At 34.3% G+C, this 19,253-nt stretch overlaps 1 protein-coding gene across 4 annotated transcripts; it reads left to right on the top strand.

Moving 5' to 3' along the window:
• The first annotated feature begins 1,043 nt into the window (after positions 1–1,043).
• Positions 1,044–16,557, top strand: CDKN3 (cyclin dependent kinase inhibitor 3). Of its 4 annotated transcripts, none has more exons than XM_051977930.1 (8): positions 1,044–1,161; positions 1,990–2,072; positions 5,707–5,762; positions 8,587–8,631; positions 9,525–9,747; positions 13,161–13,192; positions 13,844–13,944; positions 14,699–16,557. In XM_051977930.1, exons 1-8 carry the CDS (start codon positions 1,153–1,155, stop codon positions 14,783–14,785), a joined length of 636 nt encoding a protein of 211 aa, XP_051833890.1. In that variant the 5' UTR covers positions 1,044–1,152; the 3' UTR covers positions 14,786–16,557. The 4 variants fall into 4 exon arrangements, with proteins under 4 accessions (XP_051833890.1, XP_051833889.1, XP_051833892.1 ...); XM_051977929.1 differs by having other exon boundaries at positions 1,045–1,161; positions 13,841–13,944; XM_051977932.1 differs by having other exon boundaries at positions 1,155–1,244; positions 13,841–13,944.
• The last annotated feature ends 2,696 nt before the right edge of the window (positions 16,558–19,253 follow it).

A 19,253-nucleotide genomic window follows, 5' to 3' on the forward strand; every position in this document is an offset into this window, starting at 1 on the left:
AGTAGCATGTGAGTAGACAACAAAGCAGCAAATGTTGCTTTATTGGGTTTTGGGTTTGGCAAGATGTGAATGGTGAGACAGGACAAGGGAGAAGAAAATTAGAAAGCAGAAGATAGTATGGAATTGGAGTGATTCACTGGGGTGAGCCTGAAAACGGAATGTAGACAATATATAGATAAATGCCTGAAAAAAATCTAAAGGTGATGGACAGATTTTGAAGGTCATTCAGAGAAGAAAGAACTAGATTTGAGAGGAGTTTGGAATAGGGAGAGATGGAAAAATTGAGTATGTGGTTGGAGAAAGAAATTTCATATTTCTTAATTATGGAAATAGAAATGTGGATGATGCTAAAGTAGTTCGTGGCAGAAGCATCTGGAAGTGGCAGTAAAGTATTAAGTACTGTGAATCTCCCTCCTGTATTAGTATATGTAATGGTTAGTTGGGATTACTAACTGAGGGAGGGAACAGACTAATGCAATTACTGGAAAGAGTGGCGGGGATGCAATATTATAGAGAACAGATTTCTGTGAATGAGGGTAGATAAAAGGGAAGTTTGTTATGAATGAAGGTTGATGGAAGGGAAGCTTGTTAACTATAGAATCGAAGTTACACAGTGGAAAGAGCAGGCTGGGCAAGGAGTGGTATTTTGGCAGGACTAGATTCGATGGGAATAGGATGGCGGAAAGGGTAGAGAAGAATTGGTTTCCTCTTTGGCAACTAATTGCAAAACAGATTGAAGAAGGTTATAATGTTGGATTAGAGCGTGAAGACCAGCGAAATTGCTTTCAATCTATTGCGTGGGGTAAAAAACTACCCTCCTACAAGAAAAGACCCAAGCTGCAATGGGCACTTTGGCTCTCTGGCAGCATTTCATACTTAGCCAATTGGCGCTCAGGCAGCAACTACTCCCGCGCGTCTTTCAAAGGCTGAGTAGGAACCAATGAGGAGTTGAAGGCACCGCCTAATGTGAGAGTGGGGAGGTAAAATAAAGCAAGGGCATCTGATTGGCTGTCGGGATATGCCCTTTCCCCGCCTCACAGAAGGAAGGTACCAATGAACTCTGGGAAAGTGGGAGAAGGCGGATCCTTCAAGGGAAAGGAGCTGAAGCTACGTGCCTGACGTCGGGCTCCCGGCAGCCTAGCTGTGAAGGTGATGAAGGTGGTGAGTCTGGTAGCTACGGGGCGGGGATCAGGAGAAACGAACTACAAACTGCTTGGTTGATTGGCCGCCGGGGCGCTTTTCAGGTCGGGTACCTGGTCGTGGTGGCTCGGCTATTTCCCTCACCCTCGGGGCCGGGGGGTAGGCAGGGGAAGGCCCTTGGCCCACCGCTCTGCCTCTGGCTTCACATCAAGCTAACTGTCTGCTCGCCCCGCAGGCAGCTTGACCGAGGACTGGAGTCTCGGCAGTGCGGAGCATCTCTCGGGTCCCGGAGGAGACTTGTCTCTGGGGGAGAGGCGGAGGGCTAGGAAGGGGGTGGGGCTCCCCTGGTGGGTAGAGTTGGGAGTAAGGCAGCCACACGAGGGGCGGGGCTCAGGGAGAGGGGGAAACCACCCTTCCCCGCCTCCCACCTTCAGGTTTGACCGTCTGAGATTTGACATTGCAGTAGAATATCTGTTTCACGGAATAAGCCTTTTAAAGAAATCCTACCCTGGAACAATTTGCATAGTCGAACTAGTTCAGCAGTCAGTGAAAAGGGGGTAGGAGTCCAGGCAGCCCGAATCTCTGTACTTCTTGAGGACTCAGTTAACAGCCATTTGTGATACCTGTAATATGATAATGCCCTGTCAGCATCCCTGAAGATGTTCAGTTCCTTTCCTAAGTACATGCCCAGAATATCTACTACAGATATAGTTGCCTTCTTTTCAGTTTGTTACTTTTAAGGACATCTGAGCAGTAATTTTTATGTTGGAAGCAAGCTTTTGCTACAGTGTGGTCCTTTTTTTAAAATGCGTATAACAATCATTTTGGTAATACTGCTTTCTTTTGAAGCCCAGTACAATGCAGACGAGTGAGTTTGACTCATCAGATGAAGAGCCAGTTGAAAATGAACAGACTCCATTTCAGGTATCATGGTAAGTTGTAATGTTGATTAAAATACAGGCTTTTGCCTCTATTTTGTTAAAAACATCATGTTAAGATTTTGACTTGTGACTTAGCCACATTGAAGAAAGAATGCGGAACATGGAATCAAGAGAGGCTTAGTTTAAATCCTGCTTCTGACCATGGGTGGTAATCATTTAACCTCTCTGAGCTTAATTTACTTATCCAAAAATTTCACAATACCTGTGGTACTTACTTCTCAGGACTCTTCTGAGGATCAAATGAGAATATTTGAAATACTTTGCAATCCTTAATGCTAGCTAAATTATATTAAACAGTACTTTGGAAGTATATGCACTGCTTCTGAGAAAAAAAAAATTCCCTTCTGTTTTATAAATTAGAAAAAATTGAAAGTTGAAGCACATAGATTTGGAGCAGAGGCAAAACTCTTTAATTATCCTTATCTTAGTATGCAAATATTTTGATTATTCAGCTATGAAAGATTTTGGCTGAAATAGAGGAACCTGAAATTTACCAATTGATCATTACAACCTATCCTATTATGAGGCTTTAATCTGGGATAGAAACCTGGGTTTTTCAGAATTATGCCAGTTAAAATAAACTCTAGCAAATTCCAAACCATGCTGGGAAATTTAAATAGAAGCCCAGCAATAGACTGGACTATTACTGTTGGTTGAGCAAATACCATAGCCTTGTATTTGTGCTCTGCCTTGGAGAAAATTAATGTATTTTACATCAAATTCTAGTTTTTTCAATTCATCGACATTTTATGTATTATTCAGAACCTTACAGAACCTTAATCAGAACTGGTGGTTGGCAAGGGTGAGAACTGCCAGAAAATTTTCTTTGTAGCATATGAGGTATTTATTTTTTGTGATAGACCCGTTATGTAAAGTCTCTACTTGATAGCATCACACAAAAGGCTGTTGAATGAAATGAAGGAAAACTCATAATTGTACTAATTGTGTATGATAAATTATGTGTTGTAAATTTGTGTTATCCAATTTTAACAGTCTTCAATATAGTAAGGCTGATCTTTTATTTCATCCTAATTTCCCATCATTTTCCTCACATAGTACCTTTTCCCTCTTTAAGCTGCCTCCACTTTCCTCTCTTCCCACTCTATGATCTGAAGAACTCAGATTATTCTTTAATTGAAATAATTGAGGCTATTCTCTTCATTTCAGAACCACTTGATACCAATCCTTTACCTTCTTTTCTCTAGTATTTGATACCCCACCCCCAAAAAGAAAATCTTTCTTGTCAAGGCGTATGCATATATTTGAATCAGTTCCCTTCTTTGGGATATTGCAATCTCTTTCAGCCTCTCTTCAAACTTCAACCTTTCCCTTTTGATTGGTTCTTTCTCTGATACATTTAAACATATTCCAAATCTCTCCAGTTCTTAAAAATCCCAAGCTATCATCCTATATCTCTTCTCCCTTTATCAGCAAAACTCTTTGAGGAGGCTGTACTCATTGTGCTTAAAAACCCCATGCTATCACCCTATGTCTCTTCTCCCTTTATCAGCTAAACTCTTTGAGAAGGCTATACTCATTGTTCTTAAAAACCTCATGCTATCATCTTATGTCTCTTCTCCCTTTATCAGCTAAACTCTTTGAGAAGGCTGTACATTTTCTCCTCTCTCCCTCCTCAACATTTTGCAACCTAGCTTCTAATTTTATCATTCTACTGAAACAATCTCTAAAGTTTCTAGTGATCTCTCAGTTGCCAAAGCTAATGGTCTTTTTCAGTCCTAATTCCTCTTTGACTTCTTTGTTGCATCTGACCTTGTTTGCCATCTTTTGTTTTATCCCAGATTCCCTTTATGAACTTTGGGGTTTCATACCACCATTCTCTCTCCTATTTCTCTGAAAGCTCCTATTTGGTCTCCTTTGCTGTTTCATTACCATTATCATACTTCCTAACTGTTTGTGTGTGTGTGTGTGTATTCCCTCATCAGCTCTCCTAAATTTTTCTATATCTATATAGATGAATCATTTTTTCTCTCAAATCACCCCCTTCTTATAAACTTTATATTTCTATTGAAGGCACAGATATTCTTAGAGTTTCCCAGGTTCTTATCCATGGCATTATCCTAGACTTCTTACTTTCCCTCACAAGGCATATCTAATAGTTGCCAAATCTTGCCATTTTATTTATATAATGACTCCTATAATCAAACCTTTGTCTCCATTTACTAAGCTTGCACCATATTTCAGGCCCCTTCACTGCCTTCTAATTGAACTTGCTGTCTAGAATATCTTCCCTGCTGCAGCCCATCCTACACATTAGTGTTAAATAATTTTTCTTAAGTCCGGAGCTGACCAATGCACTTTTCTACTCATTCATTTCTTGGGGTGCCCTATTATCTCTGAGGTAAAATATAAACTACTGTTTAGCTTTTAAAGACCTTCATAAACTATCCCTAATCTGCCCTTTTCACACTCATTGGACATCTCTCCTCTCCAAACCAGCCACCTTTCAGGATTTTCAACATATAACACTTCATCTTCTATCTATCATTGGCTATGTATTTCTGCCTGGGGATTCATTCTTTCCTCAACTCTTCAGAGCTAAAAAAGCATCTGGAAAAAAAAGTGCTTAATAAATGCTTTTTGATTGAACATATTTTTCATATTAGATTTATGGAGCATACATGCCCTGTCTTGGATCTTTTTAGGATCTGTTAGCCATAAGATGACATAGATCTTTATGGTATCTTGTAAAGCCTTTGTAGAGTAGCTAAGGGGTACAGTGGATAAAATGTTGAGCCTGGAGTCAGGAAGACTTGAGTAAAAATCTATTCTCAAACAACTTACTAGCTGTATGACCCTCGACAAGTCACTTAACCCTCTTTACCTCAGTTTCTTTATCTATAAAATATATGAGCTGAAAAGGAAATGGTAAATGCCCTAGTAATTTTGCTCAAAAAACTTCAAAAAGGGCTGGATACAACTGAATTTTTTTTTTTTTTTTTTTTACTAATAGTGATATGATATTGTTATAGCTGGTTCTCTACAAACATCAATCCTGTCAGACATAGTTTCTTTCCACATTCCTTATTTGACTTGTGAAAGCACCATGGCTAGCATGCTGTGCTTTTTACCTTGTAGACAAAGATGTACAAAATGTTCATCTTCTTTTGACTTATTCTCCAGTAGCAATTAACTTTTAGCTCAAATACCATCTTCAAACATCCTAACTATATAAGTATGTCCAAAGTATCCCCCCAAATCCAGGAGCTGAGAAGGGTTTGGTATATTAGATCTTCCATTTTCCCTGCGGTCTTTAGTTTTTCTTGCTAATTTGCGGTGGACAGGCTACACATTAGTTACTAATGATAACTATTTGCCTATGCCCTACATACCAAGGAGAGCAGAATTTTCAGATATTAAAAATAAGTAAATTGATAAGTGTTTGCTGTACATTTAAATATTTTATGTCAATTATAAATGGTATAAATTATTAAAGTCATAAGTCTAATTTTTAAAAATGCTTCAAAAAGTATAAAGTACTTAATCACTCTAGAATTTGGATATGATTTACATATAGATTATTTATATTATCTGGATGCTCTAACAGAAAATTTTAAATTCTAAATATTTCCAACAATAACAATCAACAATTTTTATTTCTTTTTAGGCTACCCTTATCCCTTGTGAATTGTTCTCAGTTTCTAGGTTTATGTTCTCTCCCAGGTAGGTAACACTGCAGTTAGATTTCTTTTGATACCATTAAAACAATTTTGTATTGTTAGTTAATCTCTCTTGATTATTCATCCTATCAAACACTGGAAGAATTTTATATATTGCAAATCTGCCGTTACATAGAGAGTTATGTAAGCATGTTTACTTTGAGGAATCTTAGTGTTAGGGGATAATGAAAAACTATGTAAACATGTATCCTGCAGATCCTCCCCAGTTCCACAGTTATAGCTCTATAAAGTTGCAGAAGTTGATTTAAAAAACAACAATAACAAAAAGGCAGGAAGATGTTATCTTAATTGAGTCAGGAGCACATTATGCTACATCGTACACAGGAATACAAAGTTGATATTCTTTCCAGGCTGGGATGAAGACCCTGAGCAAGCCATTTGTGGTCCTTTTATTTAAGAATATGGAACTATGTCTTGTCCTCAAGAAGTTTATGGAATAATAGAGAAACCTAGACAAAGTTTATGGAAATGGCCATTTATAAGGATTATTAAAGAACTCTCAGAGCTTTATAGGTTATATTAGATTATTTTAACCCTGAAAAATTGGATTTTCAAAAGATGCTCTTGGATTTTATTTTAATTCAAACTACACAGAATTAAAATAACTACAAGAAAGCCTACGATTAATGTGAAGGGTAAATTTCCAGTAGAGCTGTATTATATTAAATGTTAATTCAACTGTAAATCAAAACATGAATCATTACCTTCTACTGATTTCCTCTAAGCTCTCTCCATCCCTTCTTTCACAGTCTTCTTTGGTCTAACAGAGAATTCTGGATTTAGAGTTAGAGGAGATTTGGATTAGAATCCTAGATCTGCTATTTTCTATTTATGTAACTTTGGATCTCTTACAACCTTAGTTAAATGTTAAATAAAGTTGTTAGACAATCTGATTTTTAAGGTTCTTTTGAACTTTGAAACTTATGACCATTACTTTTTGTCTCTTACTGCCTCAATACTGCTTCCTACATGTTTTTTGATTTCCTTTGGTCTTAAATCAATACATTTTCCCTTTCATATAGATAAGTCTTCTTCAAGTTTGGGGGCACAAAATCCTATCAAAAAATTTTTTTGAGCATGACTCCTAAAAGTATATGTAATTCTACACGTTACAATAATATACTATTAATTGTGTAGTTTATAAAATAGCTATAATAGAATAGAATAGAATAGAAAATAGCTAAAATAGAATAGAATAGAATAAAGATGAAATAATGAAAATATTGAAATAATAATAATTGAATAATTTGAAAATATTTGTCCAAAAAGGTTTTGCTTTCCTTAAAATATTATCAGTAATGGTATTTTTGGTAAAAGCAATTGTGATTGAGTAAGCTTTTTTATTTTTGAAAGTTCAGATTTGAGAACTACAAGTGTGTGCCAGGTATTGTGCGATCCTATGATGGATGAGATAGAAAGTCCCCAGGGCTCTAGGAGCTCACGCTCTAATGGAAAAGGTGATCTGCAAATAACTATGGACATTAGATATACAGCTGGAAAATTGGAGGTTATTTTAAAAGGAAAGGCATCAGCATTGAAGGAAACCATGAAACGCCTCTTTCAGAAGGTAGGATTTGAGACATGGAGAGCCAGGGAAACCAGGTGATGAGGAAAGAGAATATTACAGTTAAGGTAGACAGCTAGTGAAAAGGTTGGCATATGGAATGTCATGTTTGAGGAGCAAGCACTGTCACTGGATTATAGAGTACAAGGATGGGGAGAATACAATGTAAAAGACTAGAAATGTAGGAAGGGACCAGATAAGACAAACAAGATTTTAGATTTTATCCTGGAAGTGATAGTCACTGGAATTTATTGAATTGGAATGACATGGCCATCTTATGTTTTAAAAAATAATTTTGTGAGCTGGGTATAAAATGGAGAGAGAAGTAATATATGAAGATGCTAGAGTGAAGAAGGGAGGATTTTTCCAGGGCTTCGGGTACCCAGATCAAAGTTTTGTCACTGATAGGAGAAAGTGAATTGAGATAATTTGCATTATAATAAGTAAAAGGGGAAGCAGTATTTTTGTATTGTAGGCAAACCCTGAGTTTGAATTTTACTAGGTGGGTATAATGTAGCTCAGTTTTTCTATCCTTAATTGATTGAGATTGTGGAATAATCAGTTTGGAGCCAAATGATCTAACTACTGAGCATTCTGGCTGAGTCATTAATTTTCTTGTACTCTAAGATCCAGAGTATTGCCCTCATCACCATACAAGACTTTCTTGTTTCCTCAAGCTTCTGTCAAGCTTCCCTGAGTAAATTTCTCTAATCCTTGATAACTATCTGCTTTTCCCTTGCTGCTGTACTTCAGATCATAAAGTACTTAAGCTTTTTTTCTCTCAGATTTGCTTTTCCTACACTTGGTAGGATCTAATAGTACTTTGTAAACTTTAATGCATTATATGTATATGGTGTTATGTTGTTTTTGCCCCAAATTCTCCCATATCTTTCCATTGTTCCATCATAAATCTGTTCCTTCCTTAGTTGCCTATTTTGAAACATCTACTGAAGCCAATCCCATTATTCCATTCCCAAATGTCTATATTTGAAAGAGAGCTATTTTCAGCTCAAAGCTATTATGCAGTTATTTAGAGTGACATGAATCAAACCTATTGAAAGTAATCTTTTAAGCATTGTTCCCCTTGATTAACTTTATATATATACACACACCCCTTTCAAAATGAGCAGTGCTAAATAGTTAAGATTTTATTTGTTGATTTAAGTCTTGATTTTTAAACCAAGTTTGTCCATGATCACTGTAACTCACTTTTGTCCATTTATTTGTCTTCTTACTATTATAGGCTGTAAGTTTAAAGATGTTAGGAGAAATCTCCAAAAGGACGTGGGTAAGTGTTACCTGATGTAATCCATTTCACACGCAGAAGAAGAAAAATAATTGTTATAATATTGTTTTCTTATCTTTTACATAAATGAGATGACCTCATAGCAATTTCTTTAATGGCAGCTGTTAAGATTTTTATAAAGAATCAAACAATTGACATTTAGGGAAGAATATATCAAAGCTGATAAAATTTAAAATGCATCAAAAATTTAACATTGTGCATATACTCAGGCATAGTTCCTTTTATTTCATGTGCTAGTTCTTTTTATTAACATTATGTAAAACTACTCTTCATAGTAAAATGTACTAAAATAGAATAATGAAAAACTTTACTTTCCATGTTTTTGAATATGAACACTATTTTTCATAAACATTGTGTTGTAGCTGAAATGAAGAATTAAAAATGAAACATAGGATATCTGTTTTAAGTCAGAAGTGTCCAGAGTTGTCTAGCTGTGGGAAGCCTGATTCAGCGAACATTATGAAACAGGGGTGGGGTGAGGTGGGCAAAAAAAGACAAATATCTGTTTTCACACATTTATGTAATCCACTTAAACTGGTCTTTTGCTCCGGTTTATAAACTGGCTATCTCATGATTATAATTTTGGCTTCCTTTAAATTCTACCTTCTGCTGAAGGTCTTTCCTGATTCTTTTTCCCCCCACTTCCCACCCTGGTCTCCAATAATGTCTTCCCTTCTGAGATTACCTTTCATCTACTCCTTATGTATTTTGTATATACCTAGGTACTTATTTTTTTGCCATTAGAATGTGAATTCATCCAGAAGAATTTTTTTGCCTTTCTTTTTCCTAGTTTTAATCATTTGGAATTTGTCTTGTCTGTCTTCTCTTTATTCAACATTTAATATTAGTCTTTTATATTTGTGGTGTATTGGCAGAAGAACTAAAGAACTATGGTATACAAGATATATTTGTATTCTGTACCAGAGGAGAACTGTCAAAATATCGGGTACCAAACCTTTTAGACTTCTATCAACAGCATGGAATCATCATTCACCACCATCCCATCCCAGATGGAGATACCCCTGACATAGACCGATGCTGTGGAATCCTGCAAGAGCTTGCAGTCTGTCTTGAAAATAATCGGAAAACGTTAATACAGTATGTTCTACCTTTCTTTAAACTGGTGCTGGGCAAAATAAATTTACCCTAGGTCAGTCAGTAAGCATTTTTTAAGTGTCTACTATATGCCAAGTACTGTTGTGCTGTTGTTATTTGTCCTTCATTCTGGAAGAGGACCATGACATGCAAATGGATTGGATTTAAGTGAAGGAGGTCTGTGCAAGGTCACCTGCCTCACTTTCTCCTCTGGAGCTACTGAATCCAGTAGCCAGATATAGATTAGGATCAGGTGACCCTAGTTGCATTGGGGGACCTTGGCCTTTTTAAGTTTTTTTATTTTTAATTATAGCTTCTTATTTACAAGATATATGCATGGGTAATTTTTCAGCATTGACCTTTGCAAAACCTTCTGTTCCAACTTTTCCCCTCCTTTCCCCCATCCCCTCCTCCAGATGGCAGGTAGACCAATACATGTTAAATATGTTAAATCATATATATATATATATACACACACACACACACATCCAGACAGTTATTTTGCTGTACAAGAAGAATTAGACTTTGAAATAAGGTAAAATTAACCTGAGAAGGAAATCAAAAATGCAAGCGGGTAAAAACAGAGGGATTGGAAATGCTATGTAGTGGTTTACACTCATTTCCCAGAGTTCTTTCGCTGGGTGTAGTTGGTTCTATTCATTATTGAACAAATGGAACTGATTTGGTTCATCCCATTGTTGAAGAGAGCCACGTCCATCAGAATTGATCATCATATAGTATTGTTGTTGAAGTATATAATGATATTCTAGTCCTGCTCCTTTTTAAGTTTTTTAACTGGTCTTAGTTTGAGTGTGGCAACACCCATTCGTTTATTTAGGCAACTAGCTATTGAGGCAAAAAATGGCCTCTCTCACCTAGTCCAAAAAAAAAAAATCTAGAAAACCCAAACAATGACCAAATAGGATTTGGTCTGGGATCTATTGTAGGCCAGATCTGGTAAGCCTGTAGCTTTGATTTAAGACTAGGTCCTTAAGAAACTCCTTCCTCCTTCCTTTCTTAGTTTTCTTCCCTCTACCTGGGGTATCCTATCTATTACCTAGATGTGTTTTGCTAAGGATACAAAAAAAGACAAAAGACAATCCCTGTTCTCATGGAGCTCATCCCTGTTCTCATAAAGCTTACAGACTAATGAGAGAGACAAAATTTAGACAACTGTTCAATCTATATACAGGATTAATAGGGAAAAAAATCCACAGAAGGGAGGCACTAGAATTAAGAGGATAAGAAGGTGAGATTTTAGCTTTGATTGAGACTTGAAAGAAACCAGGTAAATTGGTAGGAAGAGTTGAAGAGAAAAGGAGTCTAAACATAAGAGAGAAAATGTCTTTGCACAGAGCTGTGAGATGGAATATATTTCAAGATACAGCAAAGGGCCCCATGTCATTGGATTGAATAGTATGTGGGGTGGGAAGGGGACTATAGCGACTGGAAAAGGGAGAAATAGGATGGTTTTTGAAGAGGCAAACCGAATTTTGCATTTCATGTTAGAGGTGATAGAGAGCCATTGAAGTTTATTGAATGGGAGGGATGATATGCTTAGACCTGTGCTAGGTTAAAATCCAATCAATCCTAGTTTTTCTTCTGTTTTTGAAGAGTAAAGAAAATGGATAGATTTGCAAAAGGTCTAGAATTTCCCTTTCTTCAATCTTTCACTCTGCTTTTGACTGTTAGTGAAAATTATAACTGTGTTAAAGGATAGGGCACTCTTTATCTTTTATATGTATATACACATATAAAAATAAACATCTCTTATCTGGTAGCCTCATTCCAGTGACACATATTTGTATTCTAAAATGTCAGACTTGTAAGTTAAAAAGAATATAAATATCTCTGGCATCAAAAGAATAACAACCATGTAATCAGTGATGATAATAGCAGAAATGTACATGACAGGATGTGATTGGTTGTTTCACTAACCCATAAGAAAAGGAATGCTCCTATTACTTGATAATGGATCAAGCTGCAGTTCTAAAAGTCAGGAAAGTTGAGAGCTGGAAATGGGAAAGAAAGGAAAAAAGGAAAGGAATATGTGAGAGAGTGAATGAATGAATCTTATGGTAATAAGAAATGGCAGCAAAATAGAAACTGAGTGCTGCCCATGTGCCACATGGAATAAACTGCTTGGTAGTCCTTCAGTTGACAGTATAGTGGCAACCTACACATTAATCCTATCTCTGGCCCAATGCTATTTGAAAATACTCAACAGTATATAGGACTAGTTTCATACCATCTAGGTGTGCATCCTTGGGCATGTTTGTTACTGGGTCTGGGCCTGTTTGTTAAATCTACAGGTGAAAATATGGGGGCTTTATCTCTAAAATCTTTTCCATCTCTAAGATTTCTATTATTCAGTAATGTGTTTAAGAACCTGTTAGGTTACTTTAACATATTTAACATGTATTGGTCTACCTGCTATCTGGGGGAGGGGATGGGAGGGAAGGAGGGGAAAAATTGGAAAAAAAGGTTTTGCAATTGTCAATGCTGAAAAATTACCCATGCATATATCTTGTAAATAAAAAGCCATTAAAAAAAAAGAACCTATTAGGTACTAGGCACTCAGGATATAAAATCATTTAGCTAGGCAGCCTTATCTCTCAACTCAAAACACTGCCAAATGCAATTGACCTGGCTATGTGTTACAACATGATAATGGTAGTATTAGCTGTCCTCATAAACTGAGAAACAAAAAAAATTTGCAAAACAATTGTACATTCTGCATTCCACTTTCGAGGAGAAGGTAGATTACAAAACAATTAAGAGAAATCAAGTTCCAGGGCAGTCCTTTTCCTCCTCTGTTCCATACCATCTGCCATTCACTGCTACAACTAGAGTACAAGTAACTTGTGTTCTTAATAATGATAATAGTGTTCTAGGTTCAGAACTCTTCAATATTTTTGTTTACAGTTTAGAGCTTGTAAGCACCAGGCCAGAATTGATCCTAAGTTCATTCCTGACTCTAGTGTTTTTACTATATACTGCTTCTTTTGACCTATACTATGAGAGTGAAGAAGGCAGGAAAATATAACTTCCCTGTCCTTTAATCTCTATAGAATTTAGAAGTTCTATATTTTTCACTTTGGAGACAACTTCTTATCCTGGAAAGGGCTGGTTTAGAATTTAGAATAACTGGGTCTTTCAATAACAACATAACTTTGGGCAAGACACAACAAATCTGGGATTTCTAAAAAGAAAGGTTTAGATTATTACTAAATTCCTTTTCAGCCCTGAAACTGTGTAAATATTGTATAAGCTGATAATCTAAGTGTTTGCTGTTATTAAAAAAAAATGCTAAAAAGACCCCAAAAAACCCCAACCCAACCCCTCCATATCTGTCTTTTCTTTAGATACTATCACCCACAACTGGTACAAACTCCTAAATTTTATTTCTTTTTCAGTTGTTATGGAGGACTTGGGCGATCTTGTCTTGGTAAGTAAAACTTTTCTCTGAATACATTAAATAAATGTTTATATTAAGTAGCCAAATTACTGTTTCTAAGCTATGTTTGATTCTGTGCCAAAATAAAATCAAAACTTGGTTTAAGTCTGAAAGTACTTATTTAATTCCTGAATTTATAACACCTCCAAAGCACGGGAAATTCCATACAAACAGGCACGCATCACTATGTTTTACACTACATGCTTTCTAATATCCTTTCATATATATAAACACACACAGGAGTTTGGCTGCTGGATAGAATGGTAGGCTTGAAGTCAGGATGAATTGGATGCAAATTCTACCTTTAACAGTATGACTCTTAGCAAGACTTAGTAACACTTAAGTCCCAAGTCATAGTGGATGGTGAGCTATCAAGCAGAATTCCCACATTGGGAAGTATGGAATTCTCATATCCTTCAGATATTTTAAATATATAATATATACTTCTCCATTCCTGTATATCAAATATGTAGGTTTAATATACAAAAAATTTTTAATACAAATCTAAAAATTCTTAGTTCCTTTGGACAAAAAAGTTGATAATGTGTAAACAGAGAAAGGGCATGAAAAAAAACTAAATGTTCTCTGTTGTATATCCAGTAACACTATTGTTCAAATTTTTGACCTATTTTAAAATAGTAGCAGCTTGCCTTCTACTGTACTTATCTGATACAGTATCACCACAACAAGCAATTGACAGCCTTCGAGACTTAAGAGGATCTGGTGCCATACAGACCATAAAGGTAATTCTATTTTGCTCTTTTTTAATATTTTAGATGGGATTAGGTGAGAATATTAAAAATGTAATAGAGGTCTACTGATAACAGTGCTTTCAAAATCAGATAAGTCATATTTAAAGTTAAATTTACATTTAAATATACTATTAATGTTTCAAAGAATCATAAAATTTCTCATAAAAGAATTAAAAGGAAATTTTTAGTTCTTATGCTGTTCCTTAAGTCTTCCCAATCTTGGAATGGATTATTTCTCCTTTTAGATTGTTATAAATTAGTAAGCCTTTAAAGTAGTTTTTCTCTAAAATGTCTTTCCTAGTTCCTAATGACCTAAAAAGATACTGTTTATGTCAGTATAATAGGCAGTTTTATCAATATTTAAAAGCAATAATGATAATCAATTACTTTGCATTTTCTAGTCTCTCTACAATTCTTTCAACAAGCTATAAGATAGTCTTGTAATTGACATTATTCATCTTGGAAAGGAGCAAGTCAAATTTTATTTCCTGATAAAAGCTGCTTTTTCTCCTTTCTTCAGCCAGTTCAGCAAGATTGGGGAGGGGCCAAAAGAGCTATTAGGCTTGGATTATTACAAGCATTATTTGTCTTCTGCTACCCTTCTTTGGAGATTGAGGCTATCTCTTAATACAATTACATATCCTTAATACAAAGTTATCTCCATTCTTGATTCCTTTTAGCAGGATAGTTTTATTCAGTTGCCTTTGTGAAAAGTATTTCAAAGTAATAATTCTAATTTTTCCAGCAATACAATTATCTTCATGATTTTCGAGACAAACTGGCTGCACATCTGTCAACAAGAGACTCAGTATCAAGATCTGTATCTAGATAAAGAACAATATCAATTTCTCACACATAAATAAGATCCTTTCTGAAATTTTATGTAGTCATCAGAAATTTATTAGTGTAACCAATTCTAATGAAAACATGCCTGTACAGATATATTCCTAAAGTTTTTTGAGTTGTCAATTTGTGTTCTTATTTAGGGATATTTGATGCATAAAAATCTGTTTTATATTACTGTATGATTGTATTCAGCACCATTTAGATACTTGTCATGATCCCTATGTAGTTCTAATTTAATAAGAATACAAACTACCCTGGGTCCTGAGTAGAAGACTGGAAATTCTTCCTAGGTATCTTGATTCTTGATCTTTCTTGATCCTGGTTTACTTGCTTTTAATGGTTTGTATGCTTTATGTAATAATGTCCTTTTTTTCCCTCATCAGAATCCTGTTCACTTTTCTATTTTTGAACTTTAAAATTATATGAATATTACTTTTCGTTAAAGTTTGCTTACTGCTCATTTTAACCAATCTAGATTTAATCTCATGCATTAAAGATAACTAAATTAAGAAAATGTAACCTAATTCAACATTCCTTCTTAAAGCAATTAAAGTATCCTGTTTTAAATTATGCTTCCCAAACTCTCAAATGAACTTTAGACATAAAAGACAACATAATTTTTAGTTTTTACATAATATTAATTGGCTATAGGTAGTAATATCATATTCTATAAGGTATTGATATGTCTCCAAAGTATAATTTATTTACACTGTACTTTAACATCTAGAAACTCCAAAGGAAATCTTTGTCTATCAAATAGTCTTTAACAACTAAAGCACATCTTGCTACTGGATAATTGTAGTTTTTTAGAAGTGTTTCAAAATAATTGTGTTTTCAAGAACTATAAACCACAAAACCTGTTTCATGAACAAAACTCATTACATTAGTGTATTTTAATTAGAAAGTTGTACTAAGGAACATATTAAAAAATTACATATCCTATTAATATTCAAGTGAAAGTCCTAAGAACTTAAATTACTCTCTCAAACCATACATTACCAAAAATCAAGGGCATTTTTGAACAGTGAAAAGTACAATGGAAATTTCATTGCAGAGATTTCCTAAGAAATGACATTCTGCATTTTGAACAGAAGTACATCCTGTACATCCTAAACAAACTTTTAACAGCAAATAGCTTTAAATCTTCATTTTGCTTTCACATAGTATAAATTATGCTGCCACTCTTCTATTCTGGATAATAAATATAATGCCATTGGTTAAATAAGGTCAACTACATACTTATTTTTATATGTTTCCATTTAAATGTCATTTTTATATTAACATGTAGAACCCACAGCTAAATTATTTTAAACAGTAAGCAAATATAACTTTCTGTATAATAGAACACAAGACCAGAAACTTAGCACTCCACATACTGCAAGCATTTGGAGTTAGTGTATGATATGATAGCTGGTTAACTGTAGCTTCATAACATGGAAGACACAATCAAAATGGGAGCAGGAAGAGAAAAAAAAAATCTGAAAGATTTAATAATCCACAAGCCAAATAAGTAACTGCATTTTAAATATGTGGTGCCACTAACATAAACCACACAAACCACAAATACTTTGACAGTTTTTATTAAATATACAAATGCAGAATAAATTCATTGAGCTATAAGGACCAATTTTAAGTGCAAATTCTCTTTGGTCATATATAAAACCTTGTAAGCTTAAAACTTGATAATTTGCTTTATGTAATAATGTCCTTTTATAAAAAAATGCTAAAATAAACTATAATTTGTTTTGTCAGCCTCCAGATGTATGTCTTGTTCAAGTTTATTACTTAATTGCACCATTACTTTCAGGAGAGAAGACAAGAAAATTGTAACCCAGGAAAAGTATATTATATATAGAAAAAACTTGACAGTTTAAACTTAAAATCTCAAATGCCAATTCTGAAATACATCAAGATGCTCTCTAAATGTACACAGTTACACAGTGAATACTATTAAAACTATTAGTGCTTCTGAAGTGATATCATTATTACATTGTAGGAGCACCATATAGTTAAATACTGTTTCCCCAATTCCCAACAAACCAAATGCCAGAGTTAAAATCTGGTGATTAAAGCTATATCCTTAGTCTAACTAGTACAGTATCTTTTATAAGTACAGATAAGTCACCTCAAACAGTAATACCTATAAAAGCAGAACCATTTTTTCTTCCATACAGACAATTCAATGGGATTTATTAACATCAAAATATTCTTTGCCCAGTATAATTCTAATATTAAAGAGCTTCTTCCTAACAAAATAACTAAATTATTTCACTTTTTACAACTGGTGTAAAAAGTTGCAAGAAATTTAAGGATGAATATATTATAATAGTGGTGGGAGAGTTATCAAGCTTTTCTTCCCTAGTGAAATGATTATTGCTATGTCAAACTATAGTTCTTAAATCATCAGTGCTGCTGAATAACTTGCAGTCAATTCTGTTATGATTTCTTGCCAGATGCACAGTTAGACAGCATAAAAATGCACTTGCAATTTTGATAAAATTTCTTGGTACAAAATGTTCAAAGCAACTGAAAATCTGCCACTATATATAGGATATTTTAGGATTAGATTAATGTTAATTTATGTAAAAACTAAATGTTCAAGAAACTGCATTTGTGAATAAACTGAGGAAAAGGGATGCTATTTTGTTAATTCCAAATCAACAGCACTTAAGAAGGTATATTTCTATATCTGTATTTCAACTTAATTGTTATTTGATTGAAATATTAAAAGTCTTGACATTTTATAAAATGTGTTGCTGATTTTGGGGTGGGGAAACCAGTGGTAAATAAATTATTTCATACAGGAACCATCAAAAAGTTCTAAAAAACAGACAAATGATAAAAACCGAAAGAACTGTGCAGAAATTTCAGTTAAAACATGCTACTGATGAATTATGGCTTTCAGCTTCTTTATGTATCTGTGACCGTATTTTCTGGACTACAGCTTGAAAATTTATGTTCAACTAGTAGCTCTTACGCCTAACTCAGAATTTCCTGGAAACCAATCGATAAATGACACAAGTTGTAATGTATGACCATCCTCATGTTTACTTTCCCTTCAAAGTGTTCACACTGTTTGGCATTTTAACATTATAGTCAGAAAGGAAAGGAAACTTTATCCTTTTTGCTTCCTACTCCATCCCAACCCACCCAACGCTGCTACTGCTGCTATCCCCACCCCCAGCCAAAAAATCAGAAAACTCCCCAGGTCAAGGTAACATGTTGGGAGGTGGGGGGGAGAGGGGGAAGAATCCTATTTTGTGTGTAAAATTTCTTAGCATATTAGCATAAATATACTTTGCCAAAGGGCATTTTTATCAAATATTATTCAAGACTATCTAGTTCAACATAATGTTATATCTGCATCAAGAAAGTATCACTAGTGAAAATAACATTAATATAAGATGTCCCATAATTGTTAATGCAGTTTAAAGCTATCTAAGGTACTAAAACTTAAAGCTAAGCTAAGCTAAGATTTTATTTCATCTTTGAGAGTGTGTGTGTGTGTGTATAAGATGTTGTTCTTTAAAAACAGGGTCTATAAAAAACTTTCACATTTTTTTAGATTCCACAGAATTCAATTATAAAGTACAGAATCTAATTTTCTAAGATACTTATTAAATAAGGTAATACTTAAATATTGGATGAACCAAAGAATAACAGAAAAAGCACCTAAAATACTTTAAATCCAATGAAGCAGCAGCTTAAAATTTTTTATTGAATTGTAAAAGTCAATATGTTTTCTACTGGAAGAGATTGGGGAGAAGGCAAATACCAAATGAATATTGCATGCAAGTAGAAAAACAAAACTCCAAGTAGTCTAACCATTCTGTCCCAAATGGGTATGGTAGAGTTTTAAAACATTATTCACTTTTAACTATATAGAAGTAGCAGCTGCTTTAGTTAAATTTTATAACAATTTTTACAAATGACAAAAAAAATTCACTTTTATCAGTTTATGAAAAAGTAAAGTTGTATTTATTTTAATGTGTTCAAATAACTTAGGCTATTCAAGACTAGAAATCACTCTATATACATTTGCCTGAACTTTCTGATGCCAGTTAAATCATAAGATTATTTATTAAAACTTGAAACTATGAGTTATAAAAATCACTATAGATGAGAAGGCAACAGTCTAAATAAAAGAATTTTACCAGAAATCAGTTTATTAAAATAAAAAAATTAAAAAATTTTAAAAGTGCCTTTTAATCCTCAAAAAACAGGAGAAATCAATTTTATAAATTTGTCAAAACACATACCACTAAAATGGCAAAAGAAAATCAAGGGTTACTATGCATAGAAATTTTAAATGTCCCTTTTGGAGTCAATAGTGAAAAAAAAACATAACAATACTGGTTTAAAAATATAACTAATATGAATTTATTATAGTCATAGATTAAGCGATTTTAAGTAGCTATCTGCAATCTTTTAAAACAATGCACTGAAAAGAAGTC

This window comes from Antechinus flavipes, chromosome 2, assembly GCF_016432865.1.
Source record: "Antechinus flavipes isolate AdamAnt ecotype Samford, QLD, Australia chromosome 2, AdamAnt_v2, whole genome shotgun sequence".
NCBI classification, from domain to species: domain Eukaryota; kingdom Metazoa; phylum Chordata; class Mammalia; order Dasyuromorphia; family Dasyuridae; genus Antechinus; species Antechinus flavipes.

Bases quoted from the DNA above. Each gene is read 5' to 3' on its own strand.
- CDKN3 (XM_051977929.1), top strand. The intron at 5,763-8,586 runs GTAGGTAACACT...TTACTATTATAG, and splicing joins AGGTTTATGTTCTCTCCCAG to GCTGTAAGTTTAAAGATGTT. The intron at 13,193-13,840 runs GTAAGTAAAACT...ATTTTAAAATAG, and splicing joins ACTTGGGCGATCTTGTCTTG to TAGCAGCTTGCCTTCTACTG.